Source organism: Magnolia sinica, chromosome 14, assembly GCF_029962835.1.
Source record: "Magnolia sinica isolate HGM2019 chromosome 14, MsV1, whole genome shotgun sequence".
In the NCBI taxonomy this organism is placed as follows: domain Eukaryota; kingdom Viridiplantae; phylum Streptophyta; class Magnoliopsida; order Magnoliales; family Magnoliaceae; genus Magnolia; species Magnolia sinica.
The window spans coordinates 15,662,049-15,677,519 of record NC_080586.1 but is presented as its reverse complement, the minus strand read 5'-3'; the positions used below and the strand labels follow the sequence as shown (position 1 = coordinate 15,677,519).

The 15,471-nt window shown below is 40.2% G+C and overlaps 1 protein-coding gene across 3 annotated transcripts; it reads left to right on the top strand.

The window, feature by feature from the left end:
- Positions 1–8,053: 8,053 nt before the first annotated feature.
- Positions 8,054–15,271, top strand: LOC131224855 (chaperone protein dnaJ 49). Of its 3 annotated transcripts, none has more exons than XR_009161197.1 (3): positions 8,054–9,932; positions 14,053–14,190; positions 14,797–15,271. XR_009161197.1 is itself a non-coding variant. In XM_058220285.1 (2 exons), exon 1 carries the CDS (start codon positions 8,860–8,862, stop codon positions 9,916–9,918), a length of 1,059 nt encoding a protein of 352 aa, XP_058076268.1. In that variant the 5' UTR covers positions 8,054–8,859; the 3' UTR covers positions 9,919–9,932; positions 14,053–14,657. The 3 variants fall into 3 exon arrangements, 1 of the variants encoding a protein (XP_058076268.1); XR_009161196.1 differs by lacking the exon at positions 14,797–15,271 and adding an exon at positions 14,593–14,657; XM_058220285.1 differs by lacking the exon at positions 14,797–15,271 and having other exon boundaries at positions 14,053–14,657.
- The last annotated feature ends 200 nt before the right edge of the window (positions 15,272–15,471 follow it).

Sequence of the window (15,471 nt, the reverse complement as noted above, 5' to 3'; positions counted from 1 at the left end):
TTGCATGGTCCTGTTATGGCCGATAGCATTCATATCTTGCACTGCATGGCTTTGGTACGGCTAATTGCATTCATGTACTCATCAGCATGATTTCGCATTTCTCTGACCTTGCATTCTGAGCATGCTTATATTGCGCATACACTTACACCACCCTCTAAGCTTTCTATAAGCTTATGCATGATTGATGCGTGCAGGTGACGCCAAGACGCAGTCATAGCCTCGTCGCAGTTGGAGGGTGCAACCGATCTTTTGGAGTTTCTGTTACTTTCATTATATTGTATTTTCCTTTCATACGTATTGTACTCAAAGTTTTTTTATCATAGTGAATTTTATGATAGTGTTTTTCTGGTTAATGTTCGTGGGTTATGCTTATACTGAAACAAAAATCATGTTTAAAATCCTCCTTGTAGGATCCCAAGATCGGAACCTGGTGTATGGGTGCCGGGCCCCGAGAATAGGTACTACGGAGGCTGTCGGCGCTAGATTCGACGATCGAAAATTTTATGAGACCGGTTTCCGAGTTCAGGGCGTGACATGACATGAGGTGATTGATTAATTGATTGAGTGATTGATTGATGAGACATGTTGTAGAGATTCTCTTACGATTACAAATGCGCGGTGTTTTCCTCGAACTGAACGCGGGCCCACATCTCCTGGCAAGGGTATCGATCGGTATGCAAGACGCGGCGTTAGAACTATGGCGACGGTGCGATTGCAAGGATACAAGTTTCGAGTCGAGCCGACTCTGATATACGGGACTCGACTTAAGATCGTGCGCAAACGTCGGATACACGTCAAGGGTTGCCGGAATTCGACCGGAAGGACCGCAGAAATCTACGGAATAGTACAGACTAGGATACGGGTCTTACAATTACCATCAAATACTTATATTTTATTTATAAATTTAAATTTCATATTATCATTGTCGTAGTTATTTCTCCATAAAGATATGGACTGTTATATATGTGGTATGCCAATTTTTTGGAGAATACATTATTGATGTAATGTAGTTGTAGTTATTTATATTTGGTATATAAAATTTGTGAAATTGTAGTGTATGACTAAAATATCGTGATACAGGTGATCTGTCTAGGGTCATTTTCGAAAGATTGACATGAGTGTTTTGCCCTTGGTAATTCCTTAAAATATACACACATGGGGTTAGCTTGGGTAATTTCCTATAAGATATACACACGGGTGCTCTGCCTAGGGTCATTTCCGAAAGATCGGCACGAGTGCTTTGCCCTAGGTAATTTCCTAAAAGATACATACACGGGTGCTCTGCCTAGGATCATTCCTGAAAGATCGGCATGAGTGTTCTGCCTTGAGTAATTTCTTAAAAGATACACGGGTGCTCTGCCCAGGGTCACTCCCAAAAGATCGGCACAGGTGCTTTGCATTGAGTAATTTCCTAAAAGATACACACAGGTACACTGCCCTGAATTGACTCCTAAAAGATATCACATGGTGCTCTGCTCAGGGTCCTAAAAAATCATCAAGGTATATATATTTTTAAAGTTAATTGCAGAGGAGTGCATTTTTAATTCAATCATTTATAGAATCATTTTCTTTAATTTTGAAATATTTTTTTTAAATATTTATTGTCTCATTAAATGTTGATTTTTAATTTATTATTATGAAGTTGTGTTATGATACTAAGGTACGAATTTCGGTTGGGATGGAAGTGATCCTATTTAGTTGTCGTACTCAGTGTGCTTAAACTATTTCAGATACCGGGTATGAATACTTTGAGGAGACATGCTATTATTGATGGGTCAAAGTCATACTTAGTATTAGGGATTGTTTTTGTTTTTGTTTTAGTTTAAACTTAATAGATTATACATTTCCTTTTACTCAGTTTTGTTTTTGTGAAAGAATGATGCATTAGAGTCGAATTGATTTTATTTAGTTATGGTTTGTGCTTAGTTGATGTAAATGATGTCACGGGAAATCTTGATATATTAGGAATAAAAATAGTTATATATACTTAAATAAAAATAAATTTTGTACTTCACGGGCTTGAAATTCGTGTCCGAGTTACTCCCCTTGGATACTCGAATTTCGGGGCGTGAGAGTTGGTCATATTGGCAGATCTGAACCATTCATTAACTCCTATGTGATCGATTGAGGGGAGGCTAATGAACTTCCAAATCTAAACCATTTAAGATCCATATTTTTTTTCAAACAACAATCATTCTTACCATTAGTGTGGCCCATCAGACGATTAAACCCATCTAGAATTCCATATGAGGTTTTACATATATTCGAGAATTGACATAGATGGCGTAGATCAAATCTGATACATCCGATGATCTATTGATCATATGGGATAGATCTAAGCCATCAATTGCCATAATAAAATATTAGTTTGAGAATAAGTAAATAGATCGCTTAAATCCAGATCATTCATGTTTCAAAAAAATAACTGATTCAGAGTATAATAGGTAAGATTCTATCCTTTCATCATTATGACCCATCAACAGGTCAAATATACCCATACTCTCTGGATAACAATTTATATTTATTTCAAAATGAGCATATGTAGTGGGGATCTGATTTGATATGTTCAATCACTATTTTAAAATCTAAGGTATAATTGATTCTTGCGGTTAAATCTGATAAAAATGGTCCATCCACTTATCAGATTGATCTGAAATTTAAGGCATTGATATCTTTTGGTGCTTAGGATCAAATGACCTGTTCAAATCTATCTTAATATAATCAGATGCATGTAATTAAATCTTTTCATAAAATACTATTACCTATATATGAAATTACAATTATGTATTTGTTAAAATTTCTCTACGCACCTATACAAATATCACGTGGATGATCTACACCATTCGTTGCATAGATCGGGAAGAAATTAGTAAAATAGTAAAAAATAAAAAGAATCAATTATCCGAATTCATCTATAATCAAGAGACATAATGGCAAGAGTCAATCCCTCGACCTCTTTCTCAACGAAGAGTATTTTTACTAACCCAACTATTAACTTATTTTTATTTATTAATTAAAAATAAAAATATTTAACTATTCATTTTTAGTTCTAAGTACACTAAAATTCAAGGTCGTTAGAGGTCATTGTTATGGCTCTTTCAGCAGAATAAATTTTCATAGAAATGAACTTGACTAAGTCGATACTACAATGATGATCAATAACAATTGTTAAGGTCATCAACAAATGACATTCAATACTTTTCAAACTTCATCTACATATTAATTGTCATCTGTTATATAAAATCTAGACCCACATTGACATTTTTTTTGTAGAGCATCATTAATCTTCAAAAGAGATGGAAGAAACGAATTCATGGTTGAATACTTATTTTCAGAAAAATCTTCTCACAATCGTAAAAAACTTTAAAAAAGTTGTGAACTTGTTTTGCTTTGGTCTAATCATCTGCACTCGGCAACCAAGACTACATTATGTCACGCGCTGTATATTCAGAAAAATACAAGCTCCAATTCCATTGCCGTATCTAACATTTCATAAGTCGATTTCTAACGTGTACGTACATATAACTTTAACGTTATTTGATATGAAACACTCAAACGTTGGATGATGTCAGTCCATATATTCAAATTCGAAGGCGAGCCCATAATATATTTCACACTTTTTCTTATGTTCTCTATAGTGTCGTCAATTGTTTTCAGTCATTCTTGTAGAGCCAAGTTTAGAATGTGGGCACAACAATTGACTTGGAATAGTTTGCGATAAACAAATAAATTTCTGGTTGCTTTGAACTGGTTACCTAAACATGAAATTATACTGTCATTTGCTGACGCATTATCTAAAGTTATTGCAAAAATTTTATTCTCAATGCCCCAGTCTTGTAAACAACTATAGATGCAATTTGAAATAAGCAAACCAGTATGAGAAAAAAGGTGGCGGAAGTTTAAAATTCTCTTACAGACTTTCCAATATTTATCTACGTAGTGTGCGGCTAATAAAATTTATCATTTTCTCCGATTGAACGCCATTCATAAATCAGACGTCAAACTTATTATGGAGACCGATGTCAAAACTTATTTCAGTTTTATATTCTCATTTGTGTACATATTCATTCACTCTCTCTGTATAGTGACGTGTGAGGCTTCAATTCGAGGGGTTAAGAAATTGATAAAAAGACACAACCTCATTTTGAAATTATTGTGAGTCTACCATTAACCTATAAGGTCACATGCACATTGCACTCCTATGATGAGAAGCTATGTAGGGCCCATAAAGATACCTGTGTCAAATCCTCTCCATTCATCAATTTTTTAAAGACTACAATAGGATTAGAGTCTAAAAATTTGAAAGATACATAACTCAAGTGGGCCACACCAGATGAAATTGTTAGAAAGGAAATGTCCATAGTTGAAATTTTCCTAAGCCGACCATGATATTTATATGCCATCCAAACCGTTCATTACCACTAAGATAAACTATAAGTACAAATATAATCTTGATACAAAACTTCTGCGGCCCCCCATGAAGTTCCCAAAGATAGCCATTTAATCCCTGTCGTTTCATGTGGTGCAGTCGACCTAACTTTTGTATATGCCTAACTTTGAATTTCTGACCTATTGTGGTCTTGGGAAATAGATGGACAAACTGGGTTTGTCACGGGCATCTCCATGGGCCCCACATAGCTTCAAACCACAAGAGCTTCCTATGGCCAGGGGCACAGGCAAGTCGCGTCCCATGACACTTTCGTGGATGCATAATTGGGAAACAGATTGGCTACTAGAGGTGTACACGAGTTGAACCAAGTCGACCTTGGCATAGCTCGACTCAGCTCGACCACTAGCTGACCCTAACTCAAACTCGGCTCGGTTCGGTCCTCGAGCTTGACTGACCAGCTCGGCTCAGTTCGATTAGTAGCTCAGGCCAGTTCGAGCCAAGATCGAGCCTGTGCAGCATTTTCACAAGCACATGGAGTGCACTTTCAATTTCTTACTTCTTACTGTATATAAAACAACAATAACTGTTTACAGTTATTTCATCAAACACCTTGTAAGCAACATCAAAATCAATAAAAAAATGGTACTTGTTTCATATACATACCTTCCTTACTACCAGCAAACACTTCGTTGAGTCATTTCATCAAACACTTGGTGAGCAACATTAATATTAAAGTAACCGAGTCACCGAACTGGTTCGATTCGAGTTGGGGTTTGATTTGAGTCGAGTCGAGTTTGGGCAAGCTCGAACTCAGTTTGAAATTTTTTCAAGCTCAAAAATTCAGCTCGACTCAGCTCAAACTCAGCTTCAAACCGAGTAGAATCGAGCTTTTTCGAGTCACGTCTAGCTAGCTAACCGAGCTAACTTGGTTCATGCAGCGCCTTATTGGCTACTCCCCCTGCCGCTAGCTAATGGCCAATGGTCGGTGCTCTGTGGGCCCACCATGATGTATGTGTTTCATCCATGCTGTCCATCTATTTTTCTATATCATTTTAGGGTTTGGTACCAAAAACGAGGTATATCCAAATCTCAAGTGGACCACGTTACAGGAAACAATGTTAAATGAACGTTAACCATTAAAAACTTTTTGGGGGCCATAAAAGTTTTGGATCAAGTTGATCTTTGTGTTTTTCCCTTCATCGAGGTATGTATGACCTAATCAACAGATTGGATGTAAAATAAACAGTACAGTGGGTCTTAGGAGGATTTTAATGGTGGATATCCAATTACTATTGTTTTCCTGTGGTGTGGTCCACCTGAGATTTATATCCCTCTCAATTTTTGAATCAAGCGATAAAAGGATTTGTAAAAATGGATGAACGGCATGGATGAAACACATACATCATAGTGGGGCCCACAGAGCACTGACCACCAGCCACTAGGCTGGTGGCATGGGGAGTAGCCAATCCGTTTCCGCATCATTATACTATGTGAGCCGACCTACACGCACACCACGTGTACGGTGGATGAGCCACGAGCATTTAAAAAGCGTAGGCCCATATAGTCGTCTCTAGCAGTAAAGCTGGGCATGTCTGACCCGATCTGGTGGATCCGACCCGATTAGACTCGATTTGACCCGTTCCGAACTAAACCGACAGCCTGAATCGGTGCAGATCGAGCAGGGCCATTCAGATCCGACAATTTTCCAGATCGAGTTCGGATCGTGGCCAATCTGGACCGATCCGATCCGAAATCTGATCCGATTCGATCTGATCCGCACAATGTTCATTTAACACTATTTACTGTAATGTTGTCCACTTGTGATTGCGATATATCTCATTTTTACTTTAATATCATAAAATGATATAGAAAAATAGATGGACGACATGGATGAAATAAAGACATCATGCTGGGGTCCACAGAGCACTGACTATCCACCATTGGCTGGTGAAAGGAGGAGTAGCCAATCCCTCTACTGTGCTCAAGGCTCGAGGTGCATCGAGCACTGAGCTACACATAGCAGGGGAAACGGTTCTATGCCATCCAACTCATGGGAACTTCCCGTGACGTCGAGCTGTGTGGGCCCCACCGTGATGTGTGTCAAACATCAACACCGTGCAATTGATGGGTCCCCTTTAAATTATGGGATATCCCAAAAATCAGCCATATACGAAACTAAGGTGAGCCATACCATCTAAAATAATGTGAAGATATTCCTAAAACATATAAAAGCACTTGGTGGGACCCACCTAAAATTTGGATGCATCTGAAACTTCGTCTGACCCCTCATCTAAGTGGTACACACATAATGGATGGTCTGGATTTGTGAAATACACTTTGGTGGGCCCAAAAAATAATCATGATGTTTTAATCAAGCTGGAAGGTTCAAAAGAGTTGCGTGTTATCTCAAAGAGAGCAATGCTGAGGTGAATTGCATACGGAGAGATTGAAGAGGTCAGTCTCATCATAGTTTGACAGCTTGCCCTTGTATCTGGGCATTCATCTGGTGGGAGCACCATGGGCCCTCCCATCAAGGTGGGCCATAAGTTATGTTGAATATTGGACCAATGGTTACCTTTTTTATTCTAGCCATTGATTTTTCTTATACATGTGTGGCCCACCTAGTGAATATACTGGCCTTTTTTTTTCTAGCAAGGGAGCATTACCGTGCATCACACCTGATGAATGGCTCAGATCTAGTACATGTGTGCTAGTTAGGCACGTGTGCGGCTAGTCGCTTGTTCAACTCTTACCGCTACTCACCTCAAAGCTTCTCTCTACAAACGAAACCAAGTGTACCATGCACCATGCCCACTGGTAGGTGTACCTAAGCAGACTGGCAGGTGTACCATGCATCATGCCAGCTGGTGTATTGATGTAAGCAAGTTCCGTGGGTCCCATTATGAGGTATGTGTTATATCCAAACCGTCCATCCATTTGGCGGGCTTATCTTAATGCTTGAGCCGAAAAATAAGACAGATCTAAAGATCAAGTGGACCACACTTCAAAAAACAGTGAAGGTTGAACATCTACCATTGAAATAGAGGATTTGATCCGAACCTTATCCAATTCAATCTGACTCGGTTTCCCTGACTCAGTCGTACTCGGTTCGGATTAGAATAGTGCAACAGATTAGATCGAGTAAAAGGACCCGGATCGGACCAACTTTAACAGATTAGATCGAGTAAAAGGACCCGGATCGGACCAACTTTGGCATGGGCATTGAAAGTTTTGGACCAAGTCGAGTTGGACTCAATCCGGTCGGACTCGACTCGATGCCAACCTCTGTGACTAGCAGATAGAGCGACCTTGGATACTCCGGCAGAGTGTGATGGATGATACACAGGCACTTGGCAATTACTTTAAAATAGTACACGTGGCATACAAGTGAGTTAAATACAGGACCCCGTTTGAATACATCGTGCCCCAAAAGTCAGGCTTATTTGACCGTCTGGCTATCTAATCGGTGGACATTTATTGGACGGTTAGAAATGAAAACATCCAATTTTTCCCCAAATGAGAGGCTAGGATTATCCAACCAAATCGATTTCAGGATTGCGAGTCAGAAACAGACGCACCAACGACTTTAATCGGTAATATCAAGTTAATTCATGCTACGTATACGATTTCTGACTGACTGCGTATCAAGGACTCCGCCAGAGTATCAAATAGCTCCCCTCCAAAATAACCTTGTTTTCTCCTCTTCCCGAGCCATTTCTCCACAGTTTCTCAGGGCTCTTACCCTTTTCCGAATGCCAGGTAAGCCCTAAAAATCTCATTTTCTGCAGGAATCGCAATCTCTGCAGTTTTTCAGCGTTTGGCTGTCGAATTTTGCTTGAGATTTGTTGAAATTCACGTGGTTTGATGCCCGGGTTCGATGAAACCCTAATCGCTCTCCCTTTTTATTTTATTTTTTAAAGGATTTTGGGATTTATATGATTGTTCTCTATGATTTGATAGTGTTTTCGGATTTTGGATCGGTGGACATCCGATTTCGTATTTCGGATTTTGTAGGATTTGTGGAATTTGCGGATCTTGGAAGAGAGAAAATTTGGGATTTTTATTTCCCCATATGATTATGGGGAAGTCTGATGTTTTGAGATTGTCTGATAATTCATGTTGTTGTGGGTTTGTATGGAAATTTGTGGTGATTGGCTGTTTGTGCTGAAAATTTGATTAATTGATTTACTGATCAGTTGAGTGTTGAGATTTCCTTTGTGGGTTTTTCGCGTGAGATATTTTAGGACTTTCTGGTGCTCTGCTTAGATCCAGTTGTTGAGAAAATTCGGATGTGGTGTTTGGACACGTGAAATCTGAATTTCTTTGGGGCTTTGTTTTTGGAACTTGGGCATTGGAGATTATTTGGAAATTCATGTGATTTGGGTTCACATGGAATTTTCGTGGATGGGTTATAACCATTGAAAATTTGATTGATCGATCGATTGGGAGTGAAAGGGGGTAGATTGACCATGGACAGTAACAAAGATGAAGCTTTGAGATGCATCCGAATTGCCGAAGCGGCTATTGCATCCGGCAACAAGCAACGTGCATTGAAATTCATTAGAATTGCTCAACGTCTGGACTGTAACCTATCAGTTGATGAGCTTTTAGCGGCGTGTGGGACACTAGATTCTACTGCCTCCACCTCGGCTACTGAGGAGAGGCCTGTAGGTCAAAATCCAAGAGAGCCGATGCCTCGGAAAGACGCTGATGTGTCGAATGGGGATCGGAATTATACCGATGAGCATGTTAAGCTGATTCGGGAAATCAAGAAAAACAAGGATTACTATGTGATTCTCGGTGTAGAGAGGAGCTGCTCCATCGAGGAGATCAGGAAGGCTTACAGGAAGCTATCTCTTAAGGTCCACCCTGACAAGAACAAGGCCCCAGGTTCAGAAGAGGCATTCAAGATGGTTTCTAAGGCTTTCAAGTGTTTGAGTGATGAAGAGTCAAGGAGGCAATATGATCAGACAGGTTTGGTCGAAGAATTCGAATACAACCAGCAGCACAATGTCAGGAGGAGGAGAAGGACCACACATGATATGTTTGATGAGAATTTCGACCCGGATGAGATTTTCAGGTCTTTCTTCTTTGGTTCGCAGCCGGAGGTGTTCCGATCTGCACATGTTTATAGGGCAGCTAGAGGAATGGCCAGTCAGCAAAGGGGGAATGCCCATAGTGGAGGGTTCAATGTAATGATGTTGCTTCAGCTACTGCCTATCTTGGTTATCTTCCTAATAGCATATCTGCCCTTCTCTGAGCCAGACTATGCCTTGCAAAAGACGTATTCCTATCAGATCCCGAAGGTAACTGACAAATATGGGGTAGAATTTTATGTCAAGTCGTCTGATTTTGATCAGCAATTCCCGGAAGGAAGTCCTTCCAGAGCAAATCTCGAGTACCATATAGTGAGGGACTACAAAAGCATGCTTGGGCGCTACTGTCACATGGAAATGCAAAGGCGTCAGTGGTCTAGAAATTATCCCACACCCCACTGTGACAAGCTACGGAGTTTTGGAGTCGCCTGAATGCATTTAATGAGGTGAATTTTTAGTTAGTAGCTAATTGAATTAGATTATTATGAGTTAATTTTCACTATCTACCATTTCATTGTAGTATTATGAATATCCAATGCAGAGGTTTACTTATGCAAATGGACACTGAAACTTATCATATTTGTTGTTCTTTATATCTCAGTTTTCATTTAATGCTTGTTATTTCTTTCCGAGTTTGCCATTTATTGTGATCAATGAAGTTACTAAGGGCTGGGAGTTTTATTTTGTCTGAAATTGGATGAGATAAAGTTGAAGCCTCAGATAGGGTGAATTTAGATTTGAAAATTTAGCTTTTACTATGTGACTAGTATTGGAAAATGTTGCATTGGCTGGCACGTTGATTGCCAGAAGAATCAGATTCAGTGAATTTTTTTAGTCACTGTGCCTGTCACTAATCTGATTGTAACGATGAAAAGAGAAAGTGGGGAAAATAAGAGATAACATAGTTTTCCTGGAGGAATGTGAAATGCTCGTGTGAGATGGACATCAGTGCATCTCAGTACAGATTCCGGCACTTGTGCAGGATCTGGGCTATTTTTCTAACCATCAGTTCTTACACAAGCCTTACCTGGCTGGTGAGCATACAGTGCCTGATATTTTGTCCAAGGACGACTCACAACGGCCACTACCTGACAAATGGCCTGGATCCTGCACATGTTTGTCACGTTGGAATGTTGCTGAGAAAGCCTATGTCCATTTCCAATAAGCGAGTGTGGTTAGCATTCCTCCTCCAGTGGTTTCTAGGTTTTAGGTCCCCTAGCTATCAATCTTTGAAGAATCCTCTCTCTCTCTCTCTCTCTCTCTCTCTCTCTCTCTGTTGGGTGAGAAAATGGGTCTTGCCTGATTGAAATATCCATATTTCACTGATGGGGTCTCATACGTTGTGGAAATAGCAATTCTTTAGTGCGCTCATTTTTCCAGTTTGTGCAAGTGGGCCCATTGTCCAGCAACAACCCAACCATTTTATTTTCTTTACGGGCCTTACTGCGGGCACCAGTGCACCAAAATTCTCCTAGATGGGAAAACACTTTGGTGGCCAGCGAAGCAAATAGACGGTTAAGAAAGAACCTGCTGCAATTGATGTAGCACTAAGGAAGTTGAATTAGAACCATAAAGATTTGAAGATATATGACTTTGGATGACTAATTCCATCTCTAGAAACTCCTATTTGTCTCCAATCAACCCAAGATTCAACAAGAAATTAAGTCAAAGAACTGTAAATATAGATAAATAATTGGAAGGCTCAGTGACTTTCTCCTTTCTTCTTCCTGTGGTGGATCCTCAGTGACTTTTTCACAGTGTTTAAGATTCTTATGATGCACAGCTTCAGAGTAACCTTTATCAACAGAGTCTTAATAAGAGATGCTGTTGCAATCCCTTCTTGAAATTTCTCCTCTCCATTCCCCTTAGGATCATTATCTTGCATGGTCCTCTTGAGTATTGCCATTATTAGTAATCGGAGCAAGTTGACCACTTTCAACTTGTGTGCTGAAGATTGAATATATAAGGTTGGGGCCCACTCGAGTTGGTCAAGATGCCAAAAACAGTGTTTTAAATAACAAATAGCAAATAGCGTAGGGTTCACCCACTAAAGGGTGAGGCATAAGCTCCATATTGTGTAGCGTAGCTGTTCAAAAGGAGGGCAAAGAGTAGATATAAAGATTAAAAAATAGCAACCAAAGTTATTTAATATTGTTGCTCATATTATTCACTAAAATCATTGAAATCATTAACTAATGTTTAGTGAAAAATAGCAAAATGTAACAAATCATTGAAAAACATTAATTGATTTTACTGTTTTAGTTAACAATAATAATTCCATAATAAAGCCATACCTGTGGCTTCACAGCTATATACAAGTTATATAGTCTCCTACTTAGAATAAAAGTCTAATCTGAAAGTTTGTTGGCCCCATCAAGTCCTTTCCTAAACTTTCTCCACTTACAATAAATGGATCAACTAAAATCTGAAAATAAAAGTTCAGATTCTCTATACACCAGCTGTATGGCTGTAGGGCTGTATGGTTTTTACAGGAATCCCCATTTCCTCATACACTGTTTGTTTAAAATCCCTGACGACTGACTGCATAGTTGAACTTTTGGGCCCTGCAGCCCTGCAGCCAACCTCTATGTGAATCTAACCTTCTGAATCCTGATTGACTCTGTGGACCAAACAGGTCAACTGGACTGCTGATGCATTGGATTTTTGGGCCCTACAGTCCAACCAGACCACAAATCAGGGCTTTGTATCGCATTGACCAGCAGTGGGGTACACTGAACCATATCTGATTTGGGAATTTTAGACCCCAACGAATTAAGATTCTCGGCTAGCCTGGTGCCAACCCTTCAATATATTTCTTGCTGGAAGTATCAGATTGTACAGTCCAGCATCAGCAACGGTCCACATTCGATCAGAAATAGGCCAGGGATTCCATGTCTAGGATCTTCTAATCTTGGATGTTTATGGTGTAGGTGCATCTATGGTGGGGCATATCATATTGAGGGTTTGAATCATTGAAAATGGACCCCATTTGTGGAGATTAGGAGATTTATGAAATGTTGACATTAGTGTTTTTTAGAATGATACTCAAATAGGATTACTTTCTTGGAGCTTTGCATGTGCATCAACACACCTTTCCAAAGCATACTTGACATACACCGATTCTTTCATTGCTCGTGCACTTGTGAACACTTGAACATTCCTACACTTCAATCTATTTCTTTCAAATGAGATGCTCTCAGAGCACTATAAGTTATGGTGCTTCTATGTGCATCCATTCAATTGGACACTCTGATTGATCCAGCCAAACAGTCTATTAAGTTTATAACACATTTCATGGGCTACCATGCAACAATTACACTGATCAGATGATCCAATCCATCTGTAGTTTGGCCATATTTTCTATAGCCTTTCTTTTTCCTAGCCGTGGATGAGATAGTTACAGTGGCCTAACAAAAGTGATTCGTTAGAATCATAGGCAATCCATCACTGGTCTTACCAAAAAGATGGATCTAATTGCACATTGGACCTATTTTTGTGCAAATGATATTGGCCATGTATATTAAGCGCCATTGTCAAATGGTTAATATTTCTCAGATTGTTTTAATGTTTGTATGGTAGCCCATGAATTGTGAGTTGGACTTGAATGAACAGTCTAGATCAATGCACTTGACCATCCAAGTGTCCCAATGCAACTAGGAGCACTGGAGCATTTCTCTTCTTTCAATGCAAATCGAGACATGTTAGAATAAGCATGAGCTTGTCTTCCTTCTCATGGAGAAAGGATACGGTGCTATCAGTTAAGACATCCAGGTTAGTCATCAGTCCCTCAAAACTCCATATGTGTGGCATGCAAGTACAAAAGCTGGTCTGTTCATCTTATTGGTCCCTATTGTGGATGGGCCATGGCTCAAAAATCGCACACATTGGGCAATCCTTGCTACTAATTGGAGGAGCTTTGAGGATCACAAGTGAGTGATGAGGGGAAAAAAATCCCAACCAGGTTTACGCTCGAAGGGAAGAAATTCCCTCACCAGCAGCTAGGATCTAGGATCATCTGACCAATTTTTGGTATGTGGCCTAGCCATGGTAGGTTCATATAGATAAATGATCAAGATCTTGTACATGTGTGCCGCATCCATCAAGCTTGAATGCCTGATAGCCAACCTATCTGCATTTAACACTGCATCCTTTCCCTTGCTCGTTGGGTATAAGCCTTTTTTTCCCTTCCCCAAACTTAAAACCCAAATAGCTAGGAGACAGCGACGGCACATAGCCCCAGGGTTTTGTGATCCGAACCACTGATATAACAGCACTCGATGGTGGTGAGCAATGCCATGGAAATCTCCCAGATCAGACTGTCCCAACCCGTACATTCCTAACACGTAGACAGTTGTCCACGGTCAATGGAAAAGAGAGACCAAAAGGGTTAGGATCTTCCATAGGTTTCTGGGATCTGGTATCCATGACGCAGACCATCAGATTGATGGTTTGGATCACTCAATCATAGGCTCCATATCTACAGAATCTTGTTTGTGCAAGACCATGTGATCTGTTGCCAATTCAAACACCATTTTAGTCGCAGTTTGGATTGTGTTGTTTATGCAGGTCTTGGCGTGTGAAAGCGAGGAAAACCAGATTTCTCATCTCTCATTGGGTGGGGAAAAGTGACCACAATGTGATGGCATATGGTCCCAAGGTGCTACAAACGGCCCCAGGCCTTTTGACTTGATTGGAGACTTTCATGTGAGGCTCTTTATCCCTTCAAGAGGTTTGAAATCTCATAGGATGCCAAGGTGGATTGAATTGCCAACATCTGAACATTCAGTCCAATCAAAAGGAGTAGCCTCCTAATACAGTTGTGTTCTTTTGAGGCTCATCTAACACAATCCGTGATTTGGAGCTCGAGTCCCAAAACATGAATGCATCGGAAGTTAATTACAATCTATTTGTACCTCTAAAAAAAAGAAAATTCGATTGTTCCTTCTGCCTTATTGGACTAGTTGTTTGCAACTCAATTCGATTGTTCATCCAAACACTCCCTTTGCATGTTGTTTGCAACAGCTGATTGCCGTGGGGAGATCTCAGGTAACCTTGCATGGCCTTCTTGATCTTACTTCTAATCATGTTTGATCATTTGTAATTCAGGTTTATTTGGATTGTGAAGGGGAAATATTTTTGGATTCGGGGCCTACAGAACCCCTTTAACTGGCTGCTCATTTGTCCAAAATTACTTTTTAAAAAAATCATCCACCACCTTGGGTGGGGCCATTATTTTTTATTTTTATATACACACCCACATACACCCACATTGCATGGGCACTTGAGCCTATGATCTCAGTGTTGAAACAGAATCTGTCTACCATTGAGCCATCGAGCCAACCCACATCATGACCATCTAATGTGGACTTCACGCCTATTACATGCTCCTGAACTTTCAATCAATGGACCTTTTGTGGATGCTTGTTGGGAGTCCAAAAGTCAGGCTATGGACCGGTTCAAACCGCGGAAATCTGGCTATGTGCCGGTTCAAGCCAGTGAGCATGGAGCTACTACCCTTTCAGGAACTGCCCTATCAGTTGGGAGTTTTGAGCTTTTCAGACTCATCTCGTTTGATCCGCGTCAAGTTGTGACTTGGGGTCGAGTTGGGCTGAGCTGACTCGGGGTATCATGACCGGATTTGATCCGACGGTTGCATCTGGCAGGGATGGGTGGTGAATCCTTTTTGAGCTACTGGTTTGAATTATGTGGTGTTTCCTCATCTCTGATCCACTAACCGCTTGTATTCATTGATATAAGACCATTAAAATGGTGTACCCACCTTGACCACATTCTTCAAACGAACAGCAGTGGATTAGAATTGCCAAATCTAAGATTTGCTTGTTGTTAGTGGCAACTGATCAGGTGGCTTGGATGGTCTGATGGTGGATCGACTGCAGGCTTTGCACGGTAGTACAAGTTTTCAGTGTCGATGAGCAGGTGATCCAGACCGTTGGTCCGCTACATTCTTGTATAGACCATTTCCTA